We start from the raw sequence: 27382 nt of genomic DNA on the forward strand, positions 1-27382 counted from the left end.
ACACCTTTAAGAATATTCAATGAATTTTTAATTTGAATTTGAATTACTTTTCAGAGGCATCCCAGGTTAATCCTCAGGGGTAGCGAAATATCTGTTGTGGACGTTAGTTAGAAATCTCATCTCATCATGGGTTGATTACAGATATCCATGGGGGGTAGTAGCTACTTACCACCAGGTGGAATGCAGTCTACTTTTGTCTCATCTCATCATTGCTTATGTACTACTCCTATATTATAAAGAAAATGTATATGTAAAACATGCTCACCATCTAATTTCTGCATTCTCATGGTGGCTGAAGTTCGTCACAAACTTGGTCCAATCCCATTTGGCTGACAGTTCATTTGGCAACTTTGTCAACAATGTATGACAACTGGACACCAAGTGGTAATCAGATATCTTAGGACGGCAATCCAGAAGCCTTCTTTTCTTAGGAACAACTTTGTAAGAGTCCTCATGGTGGATAAATACTTCAAATGGTGGCACCGAGTTGATTTGAAAGTATTTGAGAGCATATCTGAAATATAAATAGATATTAAAAACATATCAAGACTTAGGTCACAAAATTCACTATATTAAATGTATCTTACACATTGTAATTTGTAACAGTAGTGTTCAGCAATATGGTAATTTGGTTTGATATAAGAAATACATTCCTTTTTTGTCCTCAGCGACATTACATTATCCCTTTACACCCGAGATGATATGAGCGTGAGTTTCACTTTAAAAAAAATCCCACGTGATAGCTTCTTATTTTTCGAAACGCAACCGACGCCGATCGATCGTGAGGAGAGTATCGCACGTGCTACCGGCTAAGTGATCGGGGTGCAGGCGATCAGTTGTGCTAGGGACTCGTCCAAAGATGGCAGATTTTTTCGACCCGCGCACTGTCACAGGTATATAATTATTTTTGGTATTAAATGTTTAGTATCTATTATTAATTATAGCTAATTTGAAAGCTAAAAGAACACTTAATACGTGGAATTTAGTAGTTTTTTCTATTAACTTGCAATTTAGAAACAATTAGGTTGCAAATTTCAACTGTTACGATTGTGTGCCTACGGTTGTTGGTGCAGAATAACGTTTGATAAAAATGCTTTTATTGCTATTACCAGTTATGTGTAAGTTTCGTCAATATCAATTTTGTTTGTTTCAATTTTAGGGGTACATTTAAATGACGATCAGATTTTGCCAGTGCGGGGTGAGGAGAAATGTATCGGATATTGAAGATCTTCATGAAAGTGAAGAGCTTCAACCAAATAGATTAGAAGAGTTTCAATTTGAAGAATTGTGCCCTGAAACAGATCTAGAAGCACATGCAGACCCTCAAATAGAAACTGACCTAGAATTGGATCTGGAACTTGAGCCTGAACCTCAACCATCTACTTTAAAATCATCCCTAGAAATTTCTCGCCGCCGAGCATCTTCACGTCCAACACATCGAAAAATAGCTTGGAAAAGAATACGTTTTCTGTCTTGAAAAGGTCTACACATCCCTACCAACATCTCCAGTAAAGTTTCCAAAGAAATATTTTTCTTAATATTTTAATTATGAGGCTCTTGATATGTAACCAGATGCACAAATTTATATTATCTAAGAAGAACCGGTCGAAAACTTAATTTAATTGCAATAGATATGGCTAAAGTTTTCTCCATCTGCATTATCATTGGATGTATTCCCTAGCCAAGAATACCTACGCTTTGGAGACCTGGATTTAAGACGGAGACAATAACGGAAGAAAGAAGAATGTTGATTTTCATAGAATTACGTAGTTTAGGTTTCATTGCCAAGACAGATTTTTTATAAAGACTAATGAAAATAAAGACAGTGATGTTAAATATCTCCAAATTGTTTTAATTTTCTAATATTTTTTGATAAAAAAACTATTTTTTTTGCAATTTTCACGATTGTGAGTGTGACAGTTCCCACCGGAGACTCACGATCGTGCGGGTCGATTTCTGGATTACGTATAAACTCTGGATTTTTTTTCGTATTTTTTGTGGATCCCTTAAGCTATATAAAGCCGTAATAAACGTTTTGAATCGGAAATTGCGAAAAAAAATCTTCGGGTGTAAAGGGTTATGAATTATGAATTACATTACATTATGAATAATCCATTGATAATATTTCTGTACTAATAAGGTCTTAGATCATATCATAAATCTAATGAGATTTTATGATCTTAGTGATTACTATGAAAATATAATAATAGGAATGAAGATGATAGGATTTTATGGTTTGTGTGAAATAATTCTATATTAATAATTCACATACAAATTATTAATAAATGAGGGTACTTACTGTAATACATCAGGGTGTTCGCTCATTAGCGCCAATACAATGGAATATCCCAAATGAAATATTTTCTCTGCATCGTTGCATTGGTCATAGTTAGTATTTGAGAAAACTCGCTTTAAAGGTATTTTCGCTGACACCAATGGCAGAAGTAAGTGTGGTAGGTATTTCTTGAATAATACTGCATTTTCAAAATTCAGGCAATAGTCTGATAATTTTTGTACTGCACCAGCAATATCTACTGAATCGTCTTTTAAGGCTTTCTGAAATTATATTTTGTTTATAAATGTCCTATTTTACAATTTTATTCAATTGAGTATTATATAGTGAAAGAAAATGTTCATCTTATGCGTTTTTGAAAGGTTGTAAGATTTTTTATTAAGAGCATTCATTCAGACCGGCGCTGCAATCGGGCCTCTTTTATTATTGCAAAGGTCCATATAAAATTATAATACAAATATATATTGTACAGTAGATAGAACATTTTACATACGAGCTTGCAAAGATTAAAAATTATTGGTGAAAATGGAATTAGAATTACTAACCCTTAAATTCTCACATGTTTTTTGTAGATCGGTGTTTTTGGTTTCAAGCCCTATTTCTTCAAGGGCTGATACAGTTTTATCACACATTTTCACATCACCTCTGAATTTTGAGTTTACGGAAAAAAACTATCTATATTATTTATAGAAATAACTTCATTTATTCCAAGAATAAACAAATCCGGTTAATAATCCCGCTTGAACAATCGTAGATCGATTCAACACGTGAAAGTTGACGTTAACTGTCACAACAAAAATTAAATTACTATTTCTAATTGAACAATCAGTATTGGCTTCGCGTCTTTTAGTTTAAAGTAATATCGTAATATCAAAGATATTTTAAGGTTTAATTGTCAAAACACTGCGTATTTAAATAATAATAATACACTTTATTATACAAAAACAAACAGAAATTTAAGTACAATACATAAATTATTAAAGAAATAATAATAAAATATAAGGAATTCGCGTTCAGCTGTCAATACTGACAACGTTTCAATATCTCGCGCATAGATGATACACTTAATATAGGGAAATCTCGCGATTCTTTGATGAAGTGGAGGCTCTAGGTTAGTGTATAATCTATGTGGAGGCTAGAGAAAGAACCTTATTCCTAGTGATATTCAGTTGCGATTTGCCTCATTTCTACATTTGACATTTTATTGATTTTCTCGTAGAGACTACTCGGTCTGTAGACTCTGTAGGGAGATTTGAACATTTGCAGTACTAAAAATACGCGCGAAATAAAATGAATTTTGTGAATTTGTGAAATGTGAAGTGAAAAGTAAATAATAGAATGAATTTATATACATTTTTAATGTTGTTTTCATCCCTAATAACATGAAAAGCGTCTTTTTATCTTTCATATTCTTTCTTTTGTAAAATTCTAAAAGCTTTGTTTTTACAAATAAGTACATTACTGTTTACTGTGCTAAATGGAGATGGAGTTTTATGATACATTATTTTTACGAAGTAAAGAATCCTTGCAGCGTACTGCAAGCAACAAGTCTTTTACTCCTAATCAATTTTCATCATCTTTACGAGAATGTTATACATGTATATCACACGTAAGTAGATAATTTCATATGTTTTGATACTTTTGGGTAAATCCAATGTAACTAATGTGAAAAAGAGTGATTAAACTCTTCTTAGTTCGATTCCAAATGCACTACCGCCACGCCTCATTTTGCTTTTTCTTTTAAATACGGAGGTATCAAAGGGGCATACTATCCACCAGGTAAGTGGCCATTACCGCTCATGGACAAGTGTAATCAACACTCAAATAGGATAAGAGTCCCATCTGATATCGGCCACACATGCATTGCTACCTTTGAGGACTAAGTTGGAATGTCTCTCATGAGTGTAGCTATCTTACCTCAAAGTTGAACATAGCAGCACTTAATACTACTGTTATTAGGCAGAAATAGACCTCGTTTTTTTGTTGACGAGGAAACCTTCAAAAGGTACCCGACGCCATGGGAGTGACGCCGGGTTATGTGGGATTTTTACCGCATTAAAACCCCCCGGTGGCCATTCTCAGCATTTGTAGAACTCCGGGATCTCCAATGGAACTGGTGGAGTCCTCTTAACGCGATGCCCTTCAATCGGGCTCTGCCCTGATGATTACAGCGATATGCGACCACACAAACCGCTGTCCTTCCCAGGGTCGCTTGCTGGACGGTTTGAGCTCCCACTCTTGCCGTCCGCAACCCCAGAAGCACCTTTTAGTCGCCTCTTACGACAGGCAGGGGATATCGTAGCCCTATTCTGGTCCGGGTACTACAGGGACAAGAAATAGACCCCTGCTACCGTTATCTACTATTCTACCTTTCAAGGTGTATTGGGTAAAAACGAAAGTGTGCCAAAAATCAAGTAGGACTTTCAAACCTGCATAGTTTTTATTACAGAAGTCTATGGGTCCTAATGGTCATTTCCTAACAGGTGGAGTAAAAACTCATTTGCTTCTAATAAGAAACTGTCTTTTTAAACCTATTAGATATACATTATGACATAATTACACCATTAATAATTTAATCTCATCTTTTCAGGGCCTGGGATTAATAAAAGATTTATTAAAAAGTCCAAATGCTCAATTAGACAGACTATGCATTTATTTAGAAAATACAATTACTCTCCTGCAGACATTGTTGGACCTGATAAAAAGTATAGTTGAATCAACCACAATGTCATGTTGTAGGTTGAATCCATTCCCTACCATAACTGGAAATATTATTCAGATGGTGTTCATGCATTGTAAAGACAGGTATGAAATAACTTGTATTAAGTATGAGGAAATAGTAGTTTAGTGTTTTAAATTTGACACTAAATGTGGGTGTTTGAGGTTCAAACTCAGATGTCTGATTTTTTAAAATTAGACGTATCAGACATTAATTAACAATGGCTATAATGGGGGAGGAAATCGACAAAGTTAAAAAAAAAAATTCTCAAGGGTGGGTGAAATCTTACAATTCACCCTTAGCTCTGGAAAATGGGAAAAAAGTAAAATGTGATTTTTATAAAAATCAGTAGCAGGTTTGTTATTTATAAATAACATTTTTCCTTGGAACAATACCTGTTGGCATTTATGTAGCCTAAACTAAGTGTTAATACTTTTATATAATTTATATTATTTTTTTATTTTTACTTTCATGGATACCTCAGATCTCAGAGGTCAGTAGAAAGCTCTTTGCTGCAGTGAGCTCGCTACGTAGGCTAAAAAATGTTTTACCCATTCCAACTAAAATTACGCTTGCACAGTCCCTCCTCTTACCAATACTTGACTATGCTGATGTGTGTTATCCCGACATTACCGAGGAGCAATTAAATAAGCTTGAGCGACTCCAAAACTTATGTATACGGTTTATATTCGGCCTAAGAAAATATGACCACGTTTCAGAATATCGTGCTAAACTCAAGTGGCTCCCAATTCGCCTTCGCCGGAATGCTCATATTCTATCTCTTCTCTATTGTTTACTATTTAATCCAACTGCTCCTCCTTACCTCAAACAACGCTTCCAGTTCCTCCACTTGTCCCATGACCGAACCCTTCGTTCCTCAGAAAATCTTGCTCTCTGTACTCCCTCTCACTCAACTTCTTTTTACAAAAAATCCTACACTGTATCCGCTATCCGTCTTTGGAACTCCCTCCCTGTATCTATTCGTTACTCCCAATCCTTATACTCCTTCAAAAATCTCGTAAAATCTCACTACCTTCACCTCTAACTATTTTTCCTCCCAAAATCTGTGCTCTTGCTATTCACCTATAAAACTGTGTTAACTTTCTTTTTGTAATTTTATTTTTTTAGCTTCTTTCCCCTTTATTTATTATTTGTTCTATAGTATGCTATCTCTATATTTACACTTAATTTTATATATTAGTCCTGCATCTATCATTTAATTGCACCCTCCCTATTATTTTAAGTCATCTCTTCTTTAACTCCTCATCCTAAGGTTGTCTGGAAGAGATCGCTGTTTTAGCGATAAGACCGCCTTTTGTATCGTCCAAAATTGTATGTTTTGTTTTGTGTTCTTTTTTGGGTACAATAAAGAATATTATTATTATTATTATTATTATTATAACACTAGCTGACCCAGCAAACGTTGTATTGCCATATAAATAAAAAAAAAAATTTAGGGTTGTACTACCCCTAACATTTAGGGGGATGAAAAATAGATGTTGGCCGATTCTCAAAGATACCGGATAAGCACAAAAAATTTCATCAAAATCGGTCAAGCCGTTTCGGAGGAGTATGGCAACGAAAACTGTGACACGAGAATTTTATATATTAGACTAGACACACACACAGGACATACACAATAACATTTATTTTTACTTGCAGGCACACATAATGATAAACTGTTTTAACTGTTGTACAATGTTTTCAGTGAATGTATTTATGGAAGTCACTTAAAATTAGTTGAGACACAATTAAAAGTCTTATTCCGCACTTGTCACGAACTGCAGATGACTTATTTGATGACATTGGAGAAAAATTTCGTCTTCAACTTAACTGAGCAAGAAGAACAGGAAATTCTTATTGAAGGTATTGATTATTTTGTACATCTGTATTAAAGAATATTATTTTTATAAGCTTAATATTATCTTAAGCTATTTCAGGTACCAAAAATGTTTAAAACTTTGTGAATGTGAGATATTTCATTAGGATTTTTCCTATTCAGAAGAACCAAGTCTGACTAGAACAAATAATAACTAATGACACTTTATAAAATATGTTAAAATCTGTTAAGCCGTTTGGGCTGGACAGAATGTCAATGAACGAGGTACACATATGATCGAGAAAAAAATCGTCGCAGTAGGGTAAAAATGATCGAAATTGTAATAATAAATTTGTAATACATAAATTTCTATATATGTTTTTTTTTTACTTTTTTCAGCCCTGAACATCAACATGAAAATTGGTGTTATTGTTCAAGCATTAGATGTGAAATCACTTGCAGAACAATGGAAAGCATTTACTTTAATATGTGAGAAATATTTAGAATTTCTCCTAGAGAAAAATTATTACATTGAAATTACGCAGTCATTTGGTTCTATTATAAAGGATAACATCAGGACTGCATTGGAGGTATGAAGGATATATATCTTATATATAAAATTCTCGTGTCATGATGTTAGTTAGTCCTTCGAAACAGTTTCACAGATTTTCACCAAATTTTATATGCATACTAGTTTTTGCCCGCAGCTTCGCCCGCGTTTAAACGAAAATAATATGACATACTAACATACATAAAACAAAATTCGTACCTTCATTGGAACGACAGTGGCGCCATCGGGCGAAAATTGGTCGTACCAACTCTGGAACCTTCGTGGGCTCATGAACAACAACTTTACTAAAGATCACTTGATCAAATGCATAGTTTACGATTCAATCCTTACTAATATCGATTAAAATAATCGATTTTTTTTGGTCCAAAAGATCGATTCTCCGATTAATCGATATTAGATCGCTAGTTCCCGTGGGATTTCCGGGATAAAAACTATGCTATGTCCTTTCTCGGGTCTCAGACTATCTTTGTACAAAATTTCATTAAAATTGGTTCAGTGATTTAGGCGTGAAGAAGAGACATCCAGACAGACAGACAGAGTTACTTTCGGATTTATAATATTAGTAAGGATTCAGTAGGTCTGAGAATCGGCTACTATCTATTTTTCATACCCCTAAGTGATAAGGGTTGTTCACCCTTAACATTTTTTATTTTATATGGCAACGCAATGTTTGCTGGGTCTGCTAGGTTTTGTGTAATATAATAATATGTAATGAATGAAGCTTTTTATTATATTGATGCCCATGGATATATACAATTAACCGCAATCATTTTGATTACTATCTGAGGTAGGTAGTATATTATGCATTGCTATTTATGTGAACTAATGTTTTTTTAATAAAAATGTTTTTTTATGTTGAATGATAAATTATTTTGAATTCCAGCTTGAAGAAGATAATAAAAATGTACTCAGGTCATTAAGAGTAGCAAATTTTACCATAAAGATATTGTCAAGATTAAGTAATGTATTCAGAAATGCACCTACAAATAATTATAACCATATTATAGAATTACTGGTATATATTTATATGTAAGTATGAGTATCATAGATCTTCCTGGTTACAATGAAAAATGTATTTTAAAAATTTTCCCAACTATAAAATTAAACTTGTAACGCCGCCTTATATAGCATCGGTTCGCTCGCGCCTTTACCTACGTCTCCGGCGCCGCGAGTTGCGTTCGCTCGTTCCCCCGTTCGCCGCGCCAGTCCGCTTTACGCCGTCTTTATGAATACACGCTTTTGTGCAAGTACCAACCGACTATCATTCCGTGTCTCCCGCCCTCAGTTGAATCATTTACAGTGGCGTCCCAACTCGTGGCATCTAAAAGATTTTTAGAACTCACATTCGTAAATTAATTAGTGTTAACGATCGTGTTCAACTGTGTTGACACGCCTGTGACTATAGTTTATCGTGTTCGTGTACTTGTGTTAAGTGTTAAGTTTTAAACATGCCTCGACCACGTCGTAAGAGACAATCCTTGGACAGTGCAGAGGGCACTGACAAGAACTTGGACTCGTCATACGAGGATCGGCTGGAGCCGTTGTTGTCAGCGTTCGCCAGAGCTCAAGCTCAGTCGAATCGTGAGCTTATTGAATCTATTCTGAACTCGCACACGCTCAACCAGAGCCCTACCAGCCCTACGTCTCCAGGCATGTCATCAATGGTTCAGACTGGAAACTTCGCGAATTGTACCGCTCGTTTCAATGGATCAAAGCAGGACTCAGAAGTCGTAGAAGCATTCGTCGACGCTATATGTGTGTACAAGGAGTGCACTAACATCAGTGACGACCATGCACTACGTGGCCTTCCGATGCTCCTAGAGGGAGAGGCTGCTGTTTGGTTCAGGGGAGTTAAATCGTCGATCGCATCGTGGGACGACGCACTCAAGCGCCTACGTTCAATGTATGGAGCTCCTAGGCCTCCGCATAAGATTTTTAGGGACATCTTCGCGTCAGACCAGCGCTCCGAACGTGCAGAGGTCTTCGTGACTCGCCTCCGTGCTCTGTTGGCGAAACTACCCTATACCATCGAAGAAAGAATACAGTTAGATATGATTTACGGTTTACTCAACAACATAATTCGTGAACGTGTCAGTAGAGAATCCGTTCACAGCATCGAAGATTTGATAAGTAAAGCCAGACACATAGAGGACACCATCAATGAAGCGCCAGCGTATCCAAGTGCTGTCGGTACTTTGCGCGGTTTTCATGTGTATCAAAAGAAAACGCTCCCTTCGTTCGCCGCGCGCGGCTTTGCGGCGCCCGCTTTGAGTACAAGCGTGCCGCCGCCAGCCCTTTGTAGCGCGCCGCCGCCGACTTTGACCGCCGCCGCGCCGTCGCCCGCCCTTTGTGCGAGCGTGCCGCCGCCGCCGGCCGTCGCGTCGGTTAGAAGCGCGGGAAACGCATCAAACGCGCCGGTGCTGACCGCTACTTCTACGAGTGACGACACGACTAAAGTAATAAGACTTTCGTCGAGTGCAGGTAAACTTTTCTGTGTTTATTGTCGTAAATCGGGACATTCGCGCGATTTGTGTCCGAAAATTAAAAGTAAGAGTGAAGTGTCCGGTTCTCAAATTTCGTGTTACGGTTGCGGTCGAATAGGTGTTATCCGTCCTAACTGCGTAAAATGTAACTCTTTCGCGTCCATTAATGTTTTACAGAACTCTAACTCGGGTTGCAAATGTTCGAGTGATGTTTCTATTTGTAATCGTTTAAATCATGATTCTGTTTATGTTCGTAATGTTACAAAAGATAAAATGTGTAAAAGAAATTTGAAAAAGTGTAAGGTTCAAGGACACTTGTCTTCACGGCCCGAGTCGAAACTCAAACGCATGCCGACAGCGTCCAAGGCTAATGATTTTGAGTCCTCAATTTGTGATAACATACCTACTCGCGAACTTTTGCCTCTGGAAGACAAGTTACCTTTCAACGGTTGTAGTAATAATGTATCTAAGAATGATGTTGTACCTACTTATGCATGTTTGCCTATGAGCGGAACGGTTTTGCGGACGGGGCGACCGACTGAATCGCGTGTTTCAGATTCTAGTAAGGGCCGTCCCATTCTTTATATCGAGATTTGTGGTAATACCGGTACGGGTTTAGTTGACACGGCTGCCAAGCGTTGCATTGCTGGAGCCTCACTTTATGCACTATTCCAAAGGCTAAATTTACCTTTTCGCGATAGTGTCATGTCAGTGAAGCTCGCGGACGGAGTCGTTCAAACACTGGATGTCAAACTAGTACATGTAAAGGTAAGGCTCGATCGAACTGATGTAGTAATACCTACCACCTTCGTTATTTTTCCGCACGCCGTCAACAACGAAACTCTTCTAGGCGTCGATTTCTTGCGCAAAGCGCGCATTACTATTAACATGCATCGTAATACATGGTTCACGGCTGATCGACCTCATGTTACTCACCGCTTGCACTGCGAGTCTTTCCGCCGTCTTATGGGGTGTGCTTCCGCGGATTTTCTGAGGGCAGACGAGGGTACGATGTTGGAACCAGATGAGCGTACAACACTTGCTGAAGTACTTCAGGAGTTTGAAGACGTTTTTAAGGAAGGGGGAGGTCCAACACCGTTTGCTGAGCACCGAATAGAAACGGGTGATCATCCTCCCATTGCAGTTCCTCCTTATCGCCTCACTCCAGCTAAGAGGGCTATTATGGAAGCCGAGCTCGAGAAGATGTTACAGCAAGACATTATTGAAGAATGCGAGTCTGCATGGGCTGCGCCAGCATTACTCGTTCCAAAGAAAGACGGAACTTACCGTTTCTGCGTCGATTATCGAAAGCTTAATGCCGTCACCAAGAGTGATTCCTATCCATTGCCGATCATCGACGACCTACTGCAGTACACCGGTAAGAGTTGTTACATGAGCACGATAGACCTTCGCGCCGGGTACTGGCAGGTGTGTGTTCGAGAAGCCGACCAGGATAAAACCGCTTTCGTCACACCTTTTGGGGTTCACCGTTTCAAACGTATGCCCTTTGGCTTACGAAATGCGCCCGCGACGTTTCAACGCCTCGTTGATCGATTTCGTTCGGGTTCTTCTCTCAAAAACACCACAGTCTTAGGTTATATCGATGACCTTATTATAATTTCTGACAGCTTCGTGAAACACCTTGAGGATCTCCGTGCTGTATTTGACCGTCTTAGAGTCTTCAACCTCCGAGCCAACCGGGATAAATGTGTTTTTGCTCGGGAGAGTGTGAAATATCTTGGTCACATCATAATGCCTCAAGGAGTATCACCTGATCCTGATAAGATCAAGGCCATAGCTGATATGAAAGAACCTACATCCGTAAAGCATCTCAAGAGCTTCTTGCAGACCTGTTCTTGGTTCCGGAAATTCGTGCCAGATTTTTCGAAGGTCGCACAGCCTCTTACGATGCTCACTAAAAAGGCTCAGTCTTGGATCTGGGGTGACGCACAAGTCAATGCGTTTACAGAACTGAAAAGGTTACTCACCTCAACGCCAATACTCGCCCAACCGGATTATAGTTTGCCGTTTGTTATCCGCACTGATGCCAGCAATTACGCCCTAGGCGCCGCTTTGCTCCAGGGGGAGTCATCACGTGAAGAAAAACCCATTGAGTACGCGAGCCGACTTCTCACGCCAGCAGAACGTAATTATTCAACGACCGAGCGGGAGGCTCTTGCCGTCGTATGGGCTTGTGAGAAGTTCCGAGGATATATTGATGGACATCCAGTTCGTGTGGCCAGCGACCATCAACCACTCAAGTGGTTACTTACCCTGAAGTCACCAACCGGTAGATTGGTACGATGGGCCATGAAGCTCCAGTCTTTCGATCTTCAAGTCGATTACACACCGGGAAAGGCCAACGTCATCGCGGATACGCTGAGTCGACCGCCCTGTGAAGAGGATACTCGCGAGTCCTGTGGAGTATGTACAGTTATCGTAGAGGTACCTCGATGGGATGCGACGAACGTCCGTCAATCTCAGCTCGATGACCCCGAAGTTTCGAAGATCCTTAAAGACCTGGAAGGAAAAGATGAAGTAGCTCTTAAAACGTGGACCGAAAGAGGATACCACCTTGTTAGAGGAGTGTTGTACAGGTACATCGAGGCTGACACCGAAGAACCGCAGCTCGTCGTTCCTGAAAGCCTTAGGAAACAGGTTATGTTGGAATGTCATGATTCTCCAACTTCCGGTCATGGCGGTATAGAGAGAACTCTTCACCGCATTGCCGAACGTTTTTATTTTCCCGGGATGCGTCGTTATGTAACAGAATATCTCAAGACTTGTGTAGAATGTCAACGCTACAAGCCGAGTAATGTGAAACCAGCTGGGTTGCTCCAAACACCAGTTCCGGCTCAGCGTTTTGAAGTTGTCGCCGTCGATCTCTTTGGGCCTTTACCCGAAGGACCTCTAGGTGAGAGGTGGATCCTGATAGTCGAGGACACCACAAGCAAGTGGGTGGAACTCTTTGCCCTCACCGAGGCCACGGCCCAGATCTGTGCGAAAACATTAGTCAATGAAGTCTTCATGAGGTTTGGACTTCCGAGGCGTATGATTTCTGACAACGGTGTGCAATTTGTAGCCGATGTCATGCAGCACGCTATGTTTGTTCTGGGAGTCAAACAAAATCTGATACCTCTGTACCATCCAGAAGCTAATCCCGTGGAACGGAAGAACAGGGATTTGAAAGTCCAACTCGCCATATTAGTTGAGAAGGAGCACCGACAGTGGGCCGAAGCTTTGCCGTTTATCCGGTTCGCTTTGAATACTTCGTTGACCCAAGCAACAAAGCAGACTCCTGCCTTTCTTACTTTTGCCAGGGAATTGCGTTCGCCCATCTCTGTTCAAAGTGACCTTCGAGCGATAGTTGAGACCGAGAATTATGTCCCTCAGATCACGCCTTATTTGCTCAAGCTAGCCGGTATTCTCTCAGATGCTAAGGAAAGCATCGAGAATGAGCAAGATAAGAGGAAACGCGTTAAGGACAAGACTCGTCAAAACGCCGAGGGTTATGTTCCAGGTGACTTAGTCTTGTTACGCGGTCATATATTAAGTAGTACTAGTAAGGGGTTCAGTTCAAAACTCGCCCCACGGCAAGATGGTCCGTATGTTATAACTAAGAAGGTTAGTCCAACTACATACATCTTGTCTCGTTGTGGTAGACCTGACGAAATTTTGGGGAAGTACCACACCAGGGATCTGCGTCGATACCACGCTCGTCAGGACGATCAGCCGGAGCCTGTATGTCCTAAAAGACCGCGCGGTCGTCCTCGTAAAAAACCTGTCGCGTAAGTTTTACTGGTGTTTGACCTGTCGTGAGGTCACCTGACTAGGTCAAAAGGGGGAGACTGTAACGCCGCCTTATATAGCATCGGTTCGCTCGCGCCTTTACCTACGTCTCCGGCGCCGCGAGTTGCGTTCGCTCGTTCCCCCGTTCGCCGCGCCAGTCCGCTTTACGCCGTCTTTATGAATACACGCTTTTGTGCAAGTACCAACCGACTATCATTCCGTGTCTCCCGCCCTCAGTTGAATCATTTACAAACTATAATTTTTCGTGTATATTTCAATTTCAATACCTTTATAAAATTTATTCTTATTTTATTATTTGGTTTTTGTCATAATATATCTTTATGTGAATAAGTATATATAAATAATATATATTAATTTCATTTTCAATTTTATTATTTCAGGCACAATCCGGCTTATTTTGAACTATTTGCTACCAAATCTCCACAGTTTGCAAACTTCATGCAGACAAATATTTTGAGTGCCTGTGACCGTCTTTGTGACATTCTCGTACTGGATGGGAAGTTCCTGGATGTGAGTATAATTAGTTTTTTTATATTCTGTTTTGAATTACTTTACACATGTAGGAGAGCTGTTTTAGTTTTTACTTTTAGGTAACTTTACAGTCATATTATATACGTTGTGAGGGCGGTAGTTTCAAAATAGTAAAAAATGCAAAAAAAAAAAACAATAACTTGTGCCTTGTGTGTACATATTTTTTACATATACATATTACACATATTTTAAATATGTATTTAATGAGCAAAGTTTAATATAAATTTGCTCATTAAATGTCTTTGCTTACACATAGTTTGCTCAAATAACTTTGCTCATGAAAAATTAATATGTGCTATCAGGCTTGTTTTAAAATTGAAAAAAGGTATTTAATCAAAAAACATTAAATTAAATATGTTTCTAATGAATTCCATATTATTCTTAACATTTTCAGAATATTGCTGGGGTTGATATGATCAAGCTAGAGACAAACACGTTGTTGGGATACATCATTCTATTTATATCCCTCATGAAGGCGATGTTGCCAAAGAGATATGATAAGGCCTATAATACCAAGTTCAAAATGATAAATTGTATATTTAAGATTGTTCCTGTGGGTATGTTGTTTAATAATTTAATCTGTATTGTTTAACAGTTTTATAATTAAAAATGATTATTTATTGATTTAGTGCACTAGCTATATAATAAAGGTTGTTATACGTGTTTATACATATATAACAAACTTTGTTTCATTTTTAACTAAACTTGTCCTATTGCAAAAGCACTATTATTGATTTTGATTGTCTTGTATGTTTTAAGTATTTCTGTAGATACTCCGAACCTTATGGAAACATTATTTTAGGTCATTATTGGTACAACATAGGCCTAAGGTTTCAAAGCAAAGATTTTGGCGGTTTTATCAGATATTACGGATTGTACGAATATTTTTTGGTTCATGCAGTTGCTTTCTCTAGAACAATAAACAATCAGCTGTATGTTGTGTTAGAAAGGCGTATGTATCAAGGTATTATGAGTACTGATTTGTATGCTGCCTTATTTTCGTCTCATTTGTGGGTACAAGTTCTTAGGTAAGTTTTATTTATTTTATTTCATTATGACCCTACTTTAGCGTTATGTAGGCATGACAATAATCAACTAACTGTTTTAGGACCAGAGATGATCTAGCATTGGATACTTTTCGGTCTCTAATCAGAATTTACCAAAGCTTGGAGAAACATCCACCATTTTACAATTCACCACAGGAGATTCACTTAAGATATACCATTCGAAAGATCTTCCAAGTATTATTACCTGAATCTAAGATGCTCATGAGTAAAATGATATCGCCACAAAATAGTGTGTGGTACACTGCAAAAGTTTGTGATTTGCCCAAATTTCAAAGAAGAAACATAGAAGGTGTCATGTTAGAAATTATGAAGGTGAATTTTCATGAATGCTTCCTATCGTCAGATGTGACCGAAGAAGAGATTAATAATTTGGTATGATTAATATATGTTTATTATTTAATTTTTTTGTTAAGTAATTTGAAATGGTTATTGCGCTTTTGGAAATTGGTGTAGCAACATAGATTCTGATTTCGGGTAGAGTTCTGAAGTCAGTACAGTCCTGAAATCTTTTTTAGCCTATTAATCGCGTTCATAGCCACTAGTAATCACTTACCATAAGGTGAATTTTCTATATAAAAATCACAGATCACAGATGTGTGCAAATTGAAAAAATCGTAATCGTAATCGAAAAATGTAAGACACACCCCACCTATCACAAAACAACAGAATTACTTTGCTGCTAAGGCAAAGTATTGAGGTGACGCTGCTTCAGACGAGCCATAACATTTGTCTTGTCACTATTTCAATCTATATATTTAATTATTTCTTTTCTAGATACAAATTATGAAAATGTGTTCAACTTGCTCTTTTGTGGAAAACACCGCTCCAATGGAACAATATCTTGTAAAATTATGGTCAAAGGCATGCCGTAAAAATAAGTGTTATAAATCAAACAAGTGTTGTCCAACTGAACCTTTATGGAATTTCAAATATTTAGCGGCATTAGTCGTTTTGACGGAATGTATTGGATGCAAATTTTCCAATAGTGCGGATTTAGGACAGGCATGTATTTTTAATTTATCTACTAAATTGCAATAGATATGTGCAAATCTTATGTTCTCTAATTATTGTTACATTTATTTAGGTAAGTATGTGTTACTACTTGTACATGTTTTATACGTAAAAATATAATACAACATAGTTTTCCATTGAATGCAACGCCACAAAAGTGATCAATTCTTAGACGGCTTTAATAGAAAATTATTTTTCATCTTTTTATAACCCTGTACCTACTCGTAAAACATTAAAATATATTTTCTAGGTTCTTCACATCATAGCAACAAAATTGGATACCCGTAACGCAGAAATGATATTTTTACTCTTCGATTTATTTTGTTCGTTAACTTTCAATCGAAAAAATTACGAAAACCAGCAGGTGATAGATTCTATCTTCAAAGATACATTGAAACTCTTGATGCATGATGTTCAAGCTACTATAAAGTCGTATGTACTGTACACATTGTCTAAGTATAGACATTTTGGAGATTTTCTCGAAATGACTTCTACTATATTAAGTCAAGATGAGGTAAAAAATGAATGGAAACTCATTTGTGACATGAGTGATAAATGTATAAACAGTATAGAATTGAAAGAACTTTTGATGCAGTCAGGAACTAATGAATTTATTCACAAGTGTATCCTACAAAACTCCAATAAAAGTATACAATCGGAGTTCGACTTGGGTGATCCTATGTCTGAAATTGTTGAACCAGCTGCTAAACGACCAAAGTTAAATAGCGAGGAAATAGACGACATTGTTGGAAGTTTGGAAAATGATGCTTTACTATTGTCTTCAGTGGACAATCTCACTCTCTCCGATGACTATAAAAAAAGGATTGCAAATATAATTGATAAACTAAAAAATATAGTATCTTGAATGTAGTGTCCTGTTTTATTATACATAGTTAAGGGAAATAGAGGTAATCCATAGAATAAAACAAAAAATATTTCACATTTATATTTATTGTTGTGTTAAAAAAATCTTTACAAATAAGTGAAATATAATAATCATAACCATATAAGGCCGGTGTTACACTGTCGTTTCGTGTGTCTAATGTAAAAATTTAGAAACGTGCGAAAGATTATAATTAAGACGAGAATGTAACAGTAAGAGGCAAAAATGCAATGACGGCAGTGTAACACCAGACTGAGAGAAACTTAAAATATATTTAATTGATACTCGGAGGTAATAAGACCTTAGCTCACGTGTCAAACAGTATCAACTAATATCAGTCGCACTTGAAAAACGGTTTCACCTTCCAATCATCGACAAAATCTGTCAAATTATCTGTACATTACTGTAAAACCACGCATGTCATGTAACACAGCAACAATTACTAAACGTTATGTATACTAGTTAAATATAAACACTCATCCTTCACATAACTAACCTACGCGTCCAATTCATGATTTCAAAATAATAATTGTGATGGCATAAAATACTTAAAATTGGCTAACTAAACAATAAAAATACGAATACAGTTATATTATTGCCATATAAGATAAACATAGCATAACTTAGCCATCGCGATTAAGCATGAAGCTTAAAGCAAGTTTATACAGCTAGAACTTACGACGAATTAAATTTTCTAAATAAATTATTGAAAATAATACAGGGGAGTAAATAGCCGTTCTGGGATTTCTCCGAGTACTCTAAATAATATCCGAATTACTTTGTATACATATAGGTAGTATAACACTTATTTGACCAACATTCAAAAAATATAAATGGATAATTTTCTCAAATTAACATGGGTTCGTGAGCCATTTGAATTGGAGTTTATCCCTATACAAAAGTGCTCTATCCACAGTGCGTGTATAAATAACGAATTATTTGTATTGCTTGTCCACTTCAGCGAGTATTTGTAAATGTGAGTAACGACTTACACCCTATAATTACTACGCATTAAAAATTTGTCTCATTCATGTTTTAACATACGAATGACCTATGAAAAGGCTACGTACTTCATACGATCAACTAGTCCGCTATAATATATGGTCAAAAATTTACTTAACAATCCGATATAATAATAATGTACGATCGTACACAGAACGCAGCCAATAAGGCTAAAAATTCACTTGTACTCTGGAATACTGTCCGGCTAAAGTGAACAAGCGTTTACTTGACGAATTATTTTGTGACATAAAAATGCAGTTATTTGAGGCACCTATCGTAGGTAGTCAATTACTTATTTGTGCGATAAATTTCGTTAAATTACCTCGATTATAATCAACTCCATACATAACAACTGTCACAATGTAAATCTAATTGCGATGATCCAATTGGAATGGTTGAGTGAGTGGACCTTCGAGTCGGCAGCACGTTGTTTCATTGAATACCCACATTCGTAACACTCTTAAACCTTTACGACCAACTACATTCGGTACTATTTACACGTAAATGGTGCGAAGATTTATTCATAAAACAACATGTTGTACTGTCCGTGGCGGTGTCAACATATGAACTAGCCAATCTTTCGTCTTTTAAACATTAAGCTTACACCAATCAACTACTCATTTGTTAAATGTTCTGAGGATGTAATAAGATCATTGCAAATTAATTACACAAAGTTTTCTCGACCATCTCGCATACAACTATAATAAGCACCGGTTTTCAGATTATAAATATTGCACACTGACATCTCAAATGGTAGCCGTTGATCAACAAACAAGATACATTATGATGTTGTCATAATATACAATGGCATGGCAAACATCATAGTAATCCTAACTAAATCTATACGGTTAGGATACAAAACCTACGTGTTTAAAAATATCATTTCTTAGGCCAATCGTAACATCTTACTTATTTCGGAGTAAGAATATAGATACAATTTGTAACCTGATTGATTATATGTGGCATCATTGAACCTTCGCTTATACTAAATTGTCTTGGCACAAACAAAATATCAGTTTATCGGCGGACGATAAAACGTTCTCGTAACTTTGAGCTTGATACACGATTTACAAAAAGTAGCTGAAAATAATAATTTTAAAATAATATATCGTCACTCAAATATTTTAACAAATAAAACATGATTCGTATTAAAAATAAGAATGATTTAGAAAAGCTAGTCGCATTAAATTTACATAAATAAAACCCTAACGTCTAAATACCCTCAGAACAGTTAATATGTATATATAAAATTCAGTTCTTTATTACGATTATTTGGCATCTATCACCAATATCGATATTCTACTTTAAACATGGTATACGAAGGTGAGAATACCTAATCGGATAATTCGCCTCTCCAAACGTAAAATCCATTCGAGGTCGTGCCTATATTGCACGACAAATGAATCCCTGCCGAACCTAAATTTCCTCCGAATCACGCACATCAATCTCCCACAACACGCCCGCGACCAGCCAACTCCTATTCGCTCACACAAGGAACAAGCGCCTAACCTCAATTATACTGGACCGTAAGCCGGATAAATTCGAAGCGAGTAACCAGACGGTTTTTCAATCGAGATTTATTATAATAACGCCGAACGATTCAATTCTGACGCCGTAAAATTAGCTTTGTGCTCGCGAAATTATTTTACTTTTCAATCACACTCTGAAGCTTCGACGATAGCTTAAGAGACGCGATGAACCGTAACCTAGGGTACCCTAAACGCATTTAGGAAGTTTTGACAGTATCTTAACAACTTACTATCGATCGAAGAGTCATAAAATTACTTAACGTCGCCGCTTCGGCTACGAAACAACCTTAACTATTTCATGCAAAAAACTGACTTCCCCTAAGAAAATCGAACGAATATTCTGTCTTAAGAACAACCATCGGGCAGTGTTTCTTAGTGTCCTAACCTAAGATCGATCTATCTGAAGTCACAATAACTTTAACATCAAGGGTACAATAACAACTCCGACTACATCTATTAACAATTTTGTATAAGGGTCAAGGTAGGATCATAAGTTTCGCCGCATACATTACGACGTTAATGTGGGAAGATCACTTAACGTTCAAATTTTACTTCCCTCGATCCGATATAAATCGTGATAATTCGATGACGTATCGCGCTTCTCCTTTCGGCGTCGCGCGATTCCCTCGCCTCAAGCCGGAGCCGCGCGAGACAAAACACTCGCGGTCGACAGTAAGTTGTGAGTCAGTAGGAATTTACGCGTCTAGCGCGTCTTCGGCTTTAAGCGACCCCGAGACGCTCAATCGCGGGACAATATTCGACGCAGAGATCGTCAGCGTCCACATGATCGTAATCCACGTGGAGGACGTAGTCGCATATTGTACCGCGGTCGGCCGTCTGTATGAGATGCGGATGGTGATGGGACAGATCTGTGTGAAGTAGAATTGGGTGAGACGATGTAGATGGGTGTGTGTGTGGCGCGGGCGGCGGCGGCGCTCAGGGCGCGCGGTACGCGACGGGCGCGTGGCGCGCGTGGTGGTGGCACACGTGGGGGTGCGCCACGTGCGGTAACGCCGCGCGCGGGTGAGGCACGTGCGGTAACGCCGCGTGCGGGTGAGCCACGTGCGGGTGAGCCACATGCGGGTGAGCCACGTGCGGGTGAGCCGCGTGCGCCTGCGTGTGCGCCGGGTGCAGCTGCCCCATGCTCTGGTGCTGCAGCGCCGCCGGCTGGGCGAGCGCCGCGTGCGCCGCCAGGTGGTGCATCTGCAGGTGTTGCATCGAAGCGCTGCCGTGCAGCATTTGCAGCTCGGGCGGCATGTGGTACAACCCCGGGGTCTGTGGATTGAACGGCTTGTTTATTGTTTAAACACTATTGAAAAAAAAAACGTTCAAATAAAGTTGTGAATTCGTAAATTAATTATGCAGCTTTATTTCTTATTCAAAATTCACATTTAATGTTTTCAAAACATTTCAACAGAAATATTGATATCTTGGCATCTTGTTTAATCCGCGTCAAACTGTTAGTCCGCTATAATTCATAAATTATAATACAATTTTTAAGATATTTTTAATAAACGTGTTTGTATATGTCTGATATTTATGACAAGCATCCACACAATTTATCTCAAACAAAACTCACGTGATGCGTGTGCGCGTGTCGGTGGGGCGGCAGGGAGGGCCGGGCTCAGTAGGCCGATGCCTCCTTGTACTCCGAGTTGTCCATAGTGAAGAAGTCCTCGAGCTTCCACTGCAGGGTCTCGAATGTGGGCCGCTTCAGCGGGTCCTTGTGCCAACACTCGAGCATGATCTCGTACAGCGCCGCCGGACAGTTCTGCGGGCACGGCATACGGTAGCCGTGCTCCACTTGGTGCAACACTTCGGCGTTCGTCATACCTGTGACAAATATTTATTCAATCAGAATTGTTTCGTGAAACCTTAGTCACCACAGAGTATCACCACAGTAGAGTTTATCAAAAACTTTTTACTTTATAATAGAAAGACGATAGTTACCTGGATAAGGCGTCCGGCCATACGTGACGAGCTCGGTGAGTAAAATACCGAAGGACCACACGTCGGACTTAATCGAGAACTTGCTGTAGTTGGCCGCCTCGGGAGCGGTCCACTTGATCGGGAACCTAGCGCCCACGCGAGCCTCGTATTCGTCCTCCTGTTAACAAACAACACGATACATTGTAACGAGATGTTTCTACGCTAATTAAGCTTTTAGGCTAGCACGAAATGTTTCTAGGCTAACGAGCAGTTTTAAGCCATACATAGGTATAATAAGTATAACGAGGTATTGTCACGTCTTATCATAACAAAGTGTTAGTAAGCCACTGAGGCTTTTCGTCATAAAGAATAAGGTGTTTAATGCTATGTCGTAAGATGTTTTAAGCTGTGTTATAAGGTCATAGCCAAAACTTTTTAAGTTATGATATATAATGAGATATTTTTACGAGCTATACAGAAAGAAGAGCGAGAATAGAATATGTCCATTCATTGACTCGCAAACAGGTAGAAAGGACTTATCAGGACGATAGAAGATTATATATACCGAAAGTATCAAGAAATCCTCTGCAAAAAAAATACAAACAATGCGAAACATATCAATAGGGCACCGCGAAGTGTTGCAAACTAGCTTTCTATTTTGCGGTGTGTTTATGTTAATTGTTCATTACTTAGGTGTTTAATGTTGCGGCGGTGGTGCCACCCAAGACGATTAACCTCAAACCCGCTGAAATGACGTACGGTGCACTATTCAGGCCGGAATGTTGTTTGTTCGACGTCAGGGTTAGGAGGTAACGAGTCGTGCCACTTTTTTGTGCCAACGGGCGTGCAGTCCAACCGATGATAAGTGGTTATTGCGCTTGTTGTAGCGTACTGACATATCCTAGGCACAAAGCACATCTGGACCAACTTTTTGTGTCATTTGGTTGAAAAAAAGATCGAAGTCAAATTTTAATATAATTTCCTAAATATCCCTAAGTATATTTTAAGGGGACTGCTTGAGGAAATTGACATCCAAGTGACGTATTTCCAATTAATCGTAGTTGCGAATGATTTATAACTTTTTTATTATCACTAGTTTTATCGGTGATATGACTATTTTGGGGAATTTTACATACCTACGATTTATCCGTCCTGTTCTCAAAGGTCTACGGCCTAATCTTTATGGGAGAAAATATGAGGTAATAAGTGAGACGGTAACAGATTGGTATGATGACTTACCTTGATAAGCCTGGCGAGACCGAAGTCGGCGATCTTAACTATATTGGAGTCGGCGACCAGAACGTTTCTAGCTGCGAGGTCCCGATGGATGTAGTTCTGGGATTCGAGGTAGGCCATGCCGGCGGCTATCTGAGCGGCCATGTCGATCAACTGTTGCAATTTCAGAACGCGACCTTTGCCTGGGGGAAAGAGGAAAATAAAATGAACGACAAGAAAAAAAAAACAAAGGATACACAAAATTGAAAAACCGATTCAGAAATTATACCAAGGAAAAAGTAAAGGTAATAAATAATTAATGAGACTTATTGTTACAGGTAAAAGAAATAAATAAATAATTTCAGACACTGTTTAACTATTCTTACATACCTTGCAAGTAGTCCAACAGCGACCCATTCTTCATCAGCTCAGTGATAATGTAAATCGGCTCCTCGAGCGTACAGACGGCGTACAGCTGAATCAGCTTGTTGTGTCGCAGTTTCTTCATTATCTGCGCCTCCGCGAGGAAGTCCTTCGGGTCCATTGTGCCCGACTTGAGGGTTTTGATCGCGACCGGAGTGGTGTTGTTCCACGATCCCTCCCACACTTCGCCGAACTGGCCGTGGCCGAGTTTCCTGACGAATTTCAGTGACGAACGGTCGATCTCCCACTGGTCGCGCGTCCTGTGCGACAGACCTTCCGTCACTGGTTTCTCCACCTGGAAATGAGGCGATACATATGAATTCACGAGGATCAAGCAGTACCTATCTACATTTGTAGCACAGCACCTTAGTATTTAAAGAAATCAGACTCTAGAATCTGGCTCTTCTGTTGATGTTTTGAGCGATATTCTGATGATAATAAGAGGTTGCTAAAAATAATCGAAATAGTTAAGTTAATTTTAGAAGATATTTCATCGCTGTAAATAAACATATTTCAACTCAACATATAATTGATTTAAAGTTTTTATTGATATCGTCAGAACAGTTCTTATTAAAGTTTTGTGTTTTAAAGTAGGTAACGTTAAGTTCGCTGTTAATTAGTAGTATAGTAGTGTGTGGATATCATTTAATTAACCAAGTTATTGTCGTAGATAAAGATATGAGATGTTGGTGCAAAATGGGAATTTTATGACTTTTATAATTTACGGATATATACAGGGTGTTTTTTCAAAGGGTACCCAAATTGACACAGATGGTTCAGAAGCGGTTAAATAACCGATTTTTGAAATAAAATAATAAAAAAAATGTTAAGAAATATTGAACCATTTTATCCCCTAAATACAGAACTCATGGACATGATTTCAACAACGAAAACTATCATTCATAAGTTCTGCTATTTATTATCACACACTACTCTGAGCGCTCGCACACAAACATAAAAACTATGCAGGGAGATATCGGTAATATTCGGCTAGCGATCGCCTAGTTTCGTACAACCCCTTTCCCCCTCGTCCTCGCAGACACCTGTGATGCGCACCCGCCGCCCGCCGGCCGCCAGTGGCGCCAGTCGACCGTGACCGATTTTCGAATGTGTTTGCTATTTTTTATGAGTGAAAATGGCGGCACAAAATCAAATAAGTTATACGAACCGCGAGTATTATGAGATGGTACGGTGCTACATTTTAAATGGTAAAAGTTTACGTGGTGCGCAAAGACTTTATGAAAGTGACTCTTTACCGCGTTTACAAATACATGGAAATAACTTAAGAGTACCTAATACGACGACGATTTTAGCAGCTCCGTTAGACTCCGTTAGCTCCTTTAGACTTTTATTTATGGGGAGCAATTAAAAGACTTGTTTACGTTGAGGAAGCCCAGAGTTATGAGAACCTACGCAATAAAATAATTACAGATTTTAGTGAAGTGAAAAGTGTCCAGACACAAATAATGTTAAAAAACAATTTAAAAAAGCGTGCTCAGCTATTGAGAGAAATGGACTCCACTTTGAACAGTTTTTGAAATACCAGTGATATGTAGACAATGTAAATACCAGTGTGTTTTATAAGGGACATTCAATAATTATGTAATTAGGTAAGTTAATTTGCTGTAAATAGTTGATTCCAATTTTTTAAATACGCCATAAAATTTATACATTCGTTTTAAAACAATAAAGTCGTAATGTGGGTAGTGTGTATTTGTTCATTATGACGGTCCTAAGGCCTTGTGTGCGTGTCAGTCTCAATGAAGAACCGCGCGTCGGCATACTTGTATTACGAGTTTGTGTGCGTTAGTGCTAGTGTCATTATCAATGACTGCGCGTACTATGCAACGGTTGTCCATAATGTACGCAGAATTTGGAATAACTTAGAATTAATGTAATTAAATAATTAAGAGGGATTTTAAAGTTTTGACATTTTGTACATAACATTATTGATGTCTAGAATATGGTAAAAAAATTTGGGTACCCTTTGAAAAAACACCCTGTATAATGCTCGGATTCTAAGAATTTTGGCGCCACTTATATTATTAATTTTGTATAACCTGACTGTTACAAAGTGATGAAAGCTCAGAGAATTAATCGTCATAGGTAACTCCGAGCCACATGAGAGAAACATGTGACATAATATAATTATTATACAACATAATCGATCGTTTAACATTTCAAACGACGGTTTGTCTTAAACGGGGTGAGATAAAATATACATAAATTTATGTAACTTTTCCTGTTAAGGTAACATAAAGAATATAAACAATGATTCATATGAATGTCCGTTTATCATGATTTCATATTTATGTCGACCACGTTCATCTGAAGTGAGCGGTTCAGTAAAAATAGAAGCCAACAATGGATCGTAAAGAGCAATTGTTATGTTAATACAATTTACATAACCTTTTACTACTGTTTATACATAATAATATTTATATGCTATTATTTAATATTATTCAATGTTGAAACAACTAAGTTATTAGCTATTTAAGTGAATGTGGTAGACAAACAGGCACCGAGACACTTCGCTCGAAGAATAAAATGTATGAATTATTATCGACATATTGCATTCTCTGCTGGGTACGGATGTGCTTTCAGTGCGGGGTTTAGGTTGTAATCCATCATCCAAGTGCAGACAACTGCAAGAGTTCACACATCTACTACGCAAGTAAAGCATAGGTGCGTTCTTTTAGAGATCCCAGGATTGTCCTATGTGCGTAAAAATCGAGGTGACACATAAATCGGTTTTTCCCTCGTAAAGGTCAGATATTTTAAAAATAAACAATAAAAAACTTTACATACTGTTTTTTACACAACTTTTTTTAGAGGACTCACAACCATGTGGGTAGGTATGCTGACGACTTTTTCCTTCACATCATATATATAGAGATAATTATATATTATATAGTAAGGCAGGTATAGTAGATAAGTTAAGTACATATAAAAACATCGAAATACTTTAAAAAATCATAGGTCTGATTTCAACCCCGCATGAGACAGGCTAAAATCCATACTGGTAAGCTATCTCAGTTTTTTATGCACGACTATTTTCATGATATTTAATTCACGAGGCGTTGTAACGCGAAACCGTCGTCAAGCGTCGGTAGCGACCGCGACCACCCGCCTTCGTTATATTCGCTCTACAGATGAGCTGGGAATTATTCATTCGATTGGTTGATACAATTCGACAGACCTTGCCTTTTTCTATTATTTGCTTAAGGACATCTGACAAGGATTAAAGTTTGCAGTGGATGACTAGCGCAAGATCGCCTAATTAAAACGCATTTTCAAAGACTGCAAGTCTATTCTAATTTAAAAGTAGCCTTTTGAAGCGATATGATATTTTATATAATTCTTATTAGTTTTATATTGTTTTTAATTACTCATTAGGAACAGAAATTAAAAAAACATTTCCTAGGAAAATACCTAGTACCCGTAAAACGTATACCTAGGTATAACTCGAATTAGTGTTTATTTTATGCATCTCTACTATATTTTCAATTAAATATAGTAGAGATGCAATTCAATTATACAGTTAGTTATAAGACTAATAACTATAACGGTTGAATAGCATCTTTTCTTGATAAAACATTATTACAGGTAGTTAAGAAGGTACATTATTACAAGATGTATCATTTATCGGTCGTTTTTATCTGTGCAATTAGTTTATATAAGTCAGTCTTGTGGTTAATTAGATGTTATTTCTATGCGACATTTTTTTCACCATTGTCGTTGAAAAGTGCATTGTTCGACAGTTAATAAAACATTGTTAATAGTTCCAGCAAAGTATCAATTACAATGTAAGTGTTTTACTTTCTTCATATTCTATTAGTATCAAGTCTCCTGTTAATAAAATAACTGTATTAAGTCAATTACTATTAAGCGTCTATAAGCTCCAAACTATAGAATTAGAGCTTAGCTTAGGCCATAAACAGTAATTCTCACAGACATAATAATAATTTCATCGATAATTCTCGTTAAGTACTCATTTTCCGTTAACTAATAATAATTTTACTCTGTTCGTATTGATATGTAGTTTCGTTAAATAATATTAATTGCCCCTCCCGACATGTAAAGCAAATGGTAATTCT

The 27382-nt window shown here is 37.9% G+C and overlaps 3 protein-coding genes and 1 long non-coding RNA gene across 5 annotated transcripts in view; 2 read left to right on the top strand and 2 right to left on the bottom strand.

Annotated features, from left to right (window-relative positions):
* LOC140752227 (midasin) overlaps nt 1-3025 on the bottom strand; it is a 34480-nt gene extending 31455 nt beyond the window's left edge. Inside the window, exons 1-3 of the mRNA XM_073086444.1 lie at nt 2839-3025; nt 2300-2556; nt 266-514 (exon numbers count right to left, since the gene is read on the bottom strand). Coding sequence (XP_072942545.1) covers nt 266-514; nt 2300-2556; nt 2839-2925 — 593 coding nt within the window. The 5' untranslated portion in view covers nt 2926-3025. The remainder of the gene's footprint in view (nt 1-265; nt 515-2299; nt 2557-2838) is intronic.
* LOC140752221 (uncharacterized) lies at nt 814-1838 on the top strand. Its single transcript, XR_012103418.1, has 2 exons — nt 814-893; nt 1160-1838. It is a non-coding gene; the product is annotated as an uncharacterized LOC140752221 (long non-coding RNA).
* A 482-nt stretch (nt 3026-3507) lies between the features above and the next one.
* Nucleotides 3508-17174, top strand: LOC140752479 (FIGNL1-interacting regulator of recombination and mitosis). The gene is made up of 11 exons (XM_073086804.1): nt 3508-3902; nt 4884-5098; nt 6721-6878; nt 7231-7421; nt 8286-8431; nt 14076-14205; nt 14621-14783; nt 15029-15254; nt 15335-15665; nt 16068-16295; nt 16555-17174. Exons 1-11 carry the CDS (start codon nt 3771-3773, stop codon nt 17167-17169), a joined length of 2535 nt encoding a protein of 844 aa, XP_072942905.1. The 5' UTR covers nt 3508-3770; the 3' UTR covers nt 17170-17174.
* Nucleotides 17175-20852: 3678 nt separating this feature from the next.
* The window catches only part of Src42A (Tyrosine-protein kinase Src42A), an 82043-nt gene continuing 75513 nt past the window's right edge, over nt 20853-27382 (bottom strand). For both annotated transcript variants that reach the window (XM_073086803.1, XM_073086802.1), the window contains exons 4-8: nt 23253-23580; nt 22887-23065; nt 21669-21825; nt 21298-21551; nt 20853-20993 (exon numbers count right to left, since the gene is read on the bottom strand). In XM_073086803.1, coding sequence (XP_072942904.1) covers nt 21343-21551; nt 21669-21825; nt 22887-23065; nt 23253-23580 — 873 coding nt within the window. In that variant the 3' untranslated portion in view covers nt 20853-20993; nt 21298-21342. The remainder of the gene's footprint in view (nt 20994-21297; nt 21552-21668; nt 21826-22886; nt 23066-23252; nt 23581-27382) is intronic.

This window comes from Epargyreus clarus, unplaced genomic scaffold (assembly GCF_041222505.1).
Source record: "Epargyreus clarus isolate Ecla_fem2 unplaced genomic scaffold, WU_Ecla_fem_2.2 ptg000024l, whole genome shotgun sequence".
Taxonomy (NCBI): domain Eukaryota; kingdom Metazoa; phylum Arthropoda; class Insecta; order Lepidoptera; family Hesperiidae; genus Epargyreus; species Epargyreus clarus.

Coding starts and splice junctions, on each gene's coding strand:
- LOC140752479 (XM_073086804.1), top strand. CDS start 3,771: ATGGAGATGGAGTTTTATGATACATTATTTTTACGAAGTAAAGAATCC. Junction 3,903..4,883: donor GTTATACATGTATATCACAC/GTAAGTAGATAA, acceptor TCATCTTTTCAG/GGCCTGGGATTAATAAAAGA. Junction 14,206..14,620: donor TGGATGGGAAGTTCCTGGAT/GTGAGTATAATT, acceptor TAACATTTTCAG/AATATTGCTGGGGTTGATAT.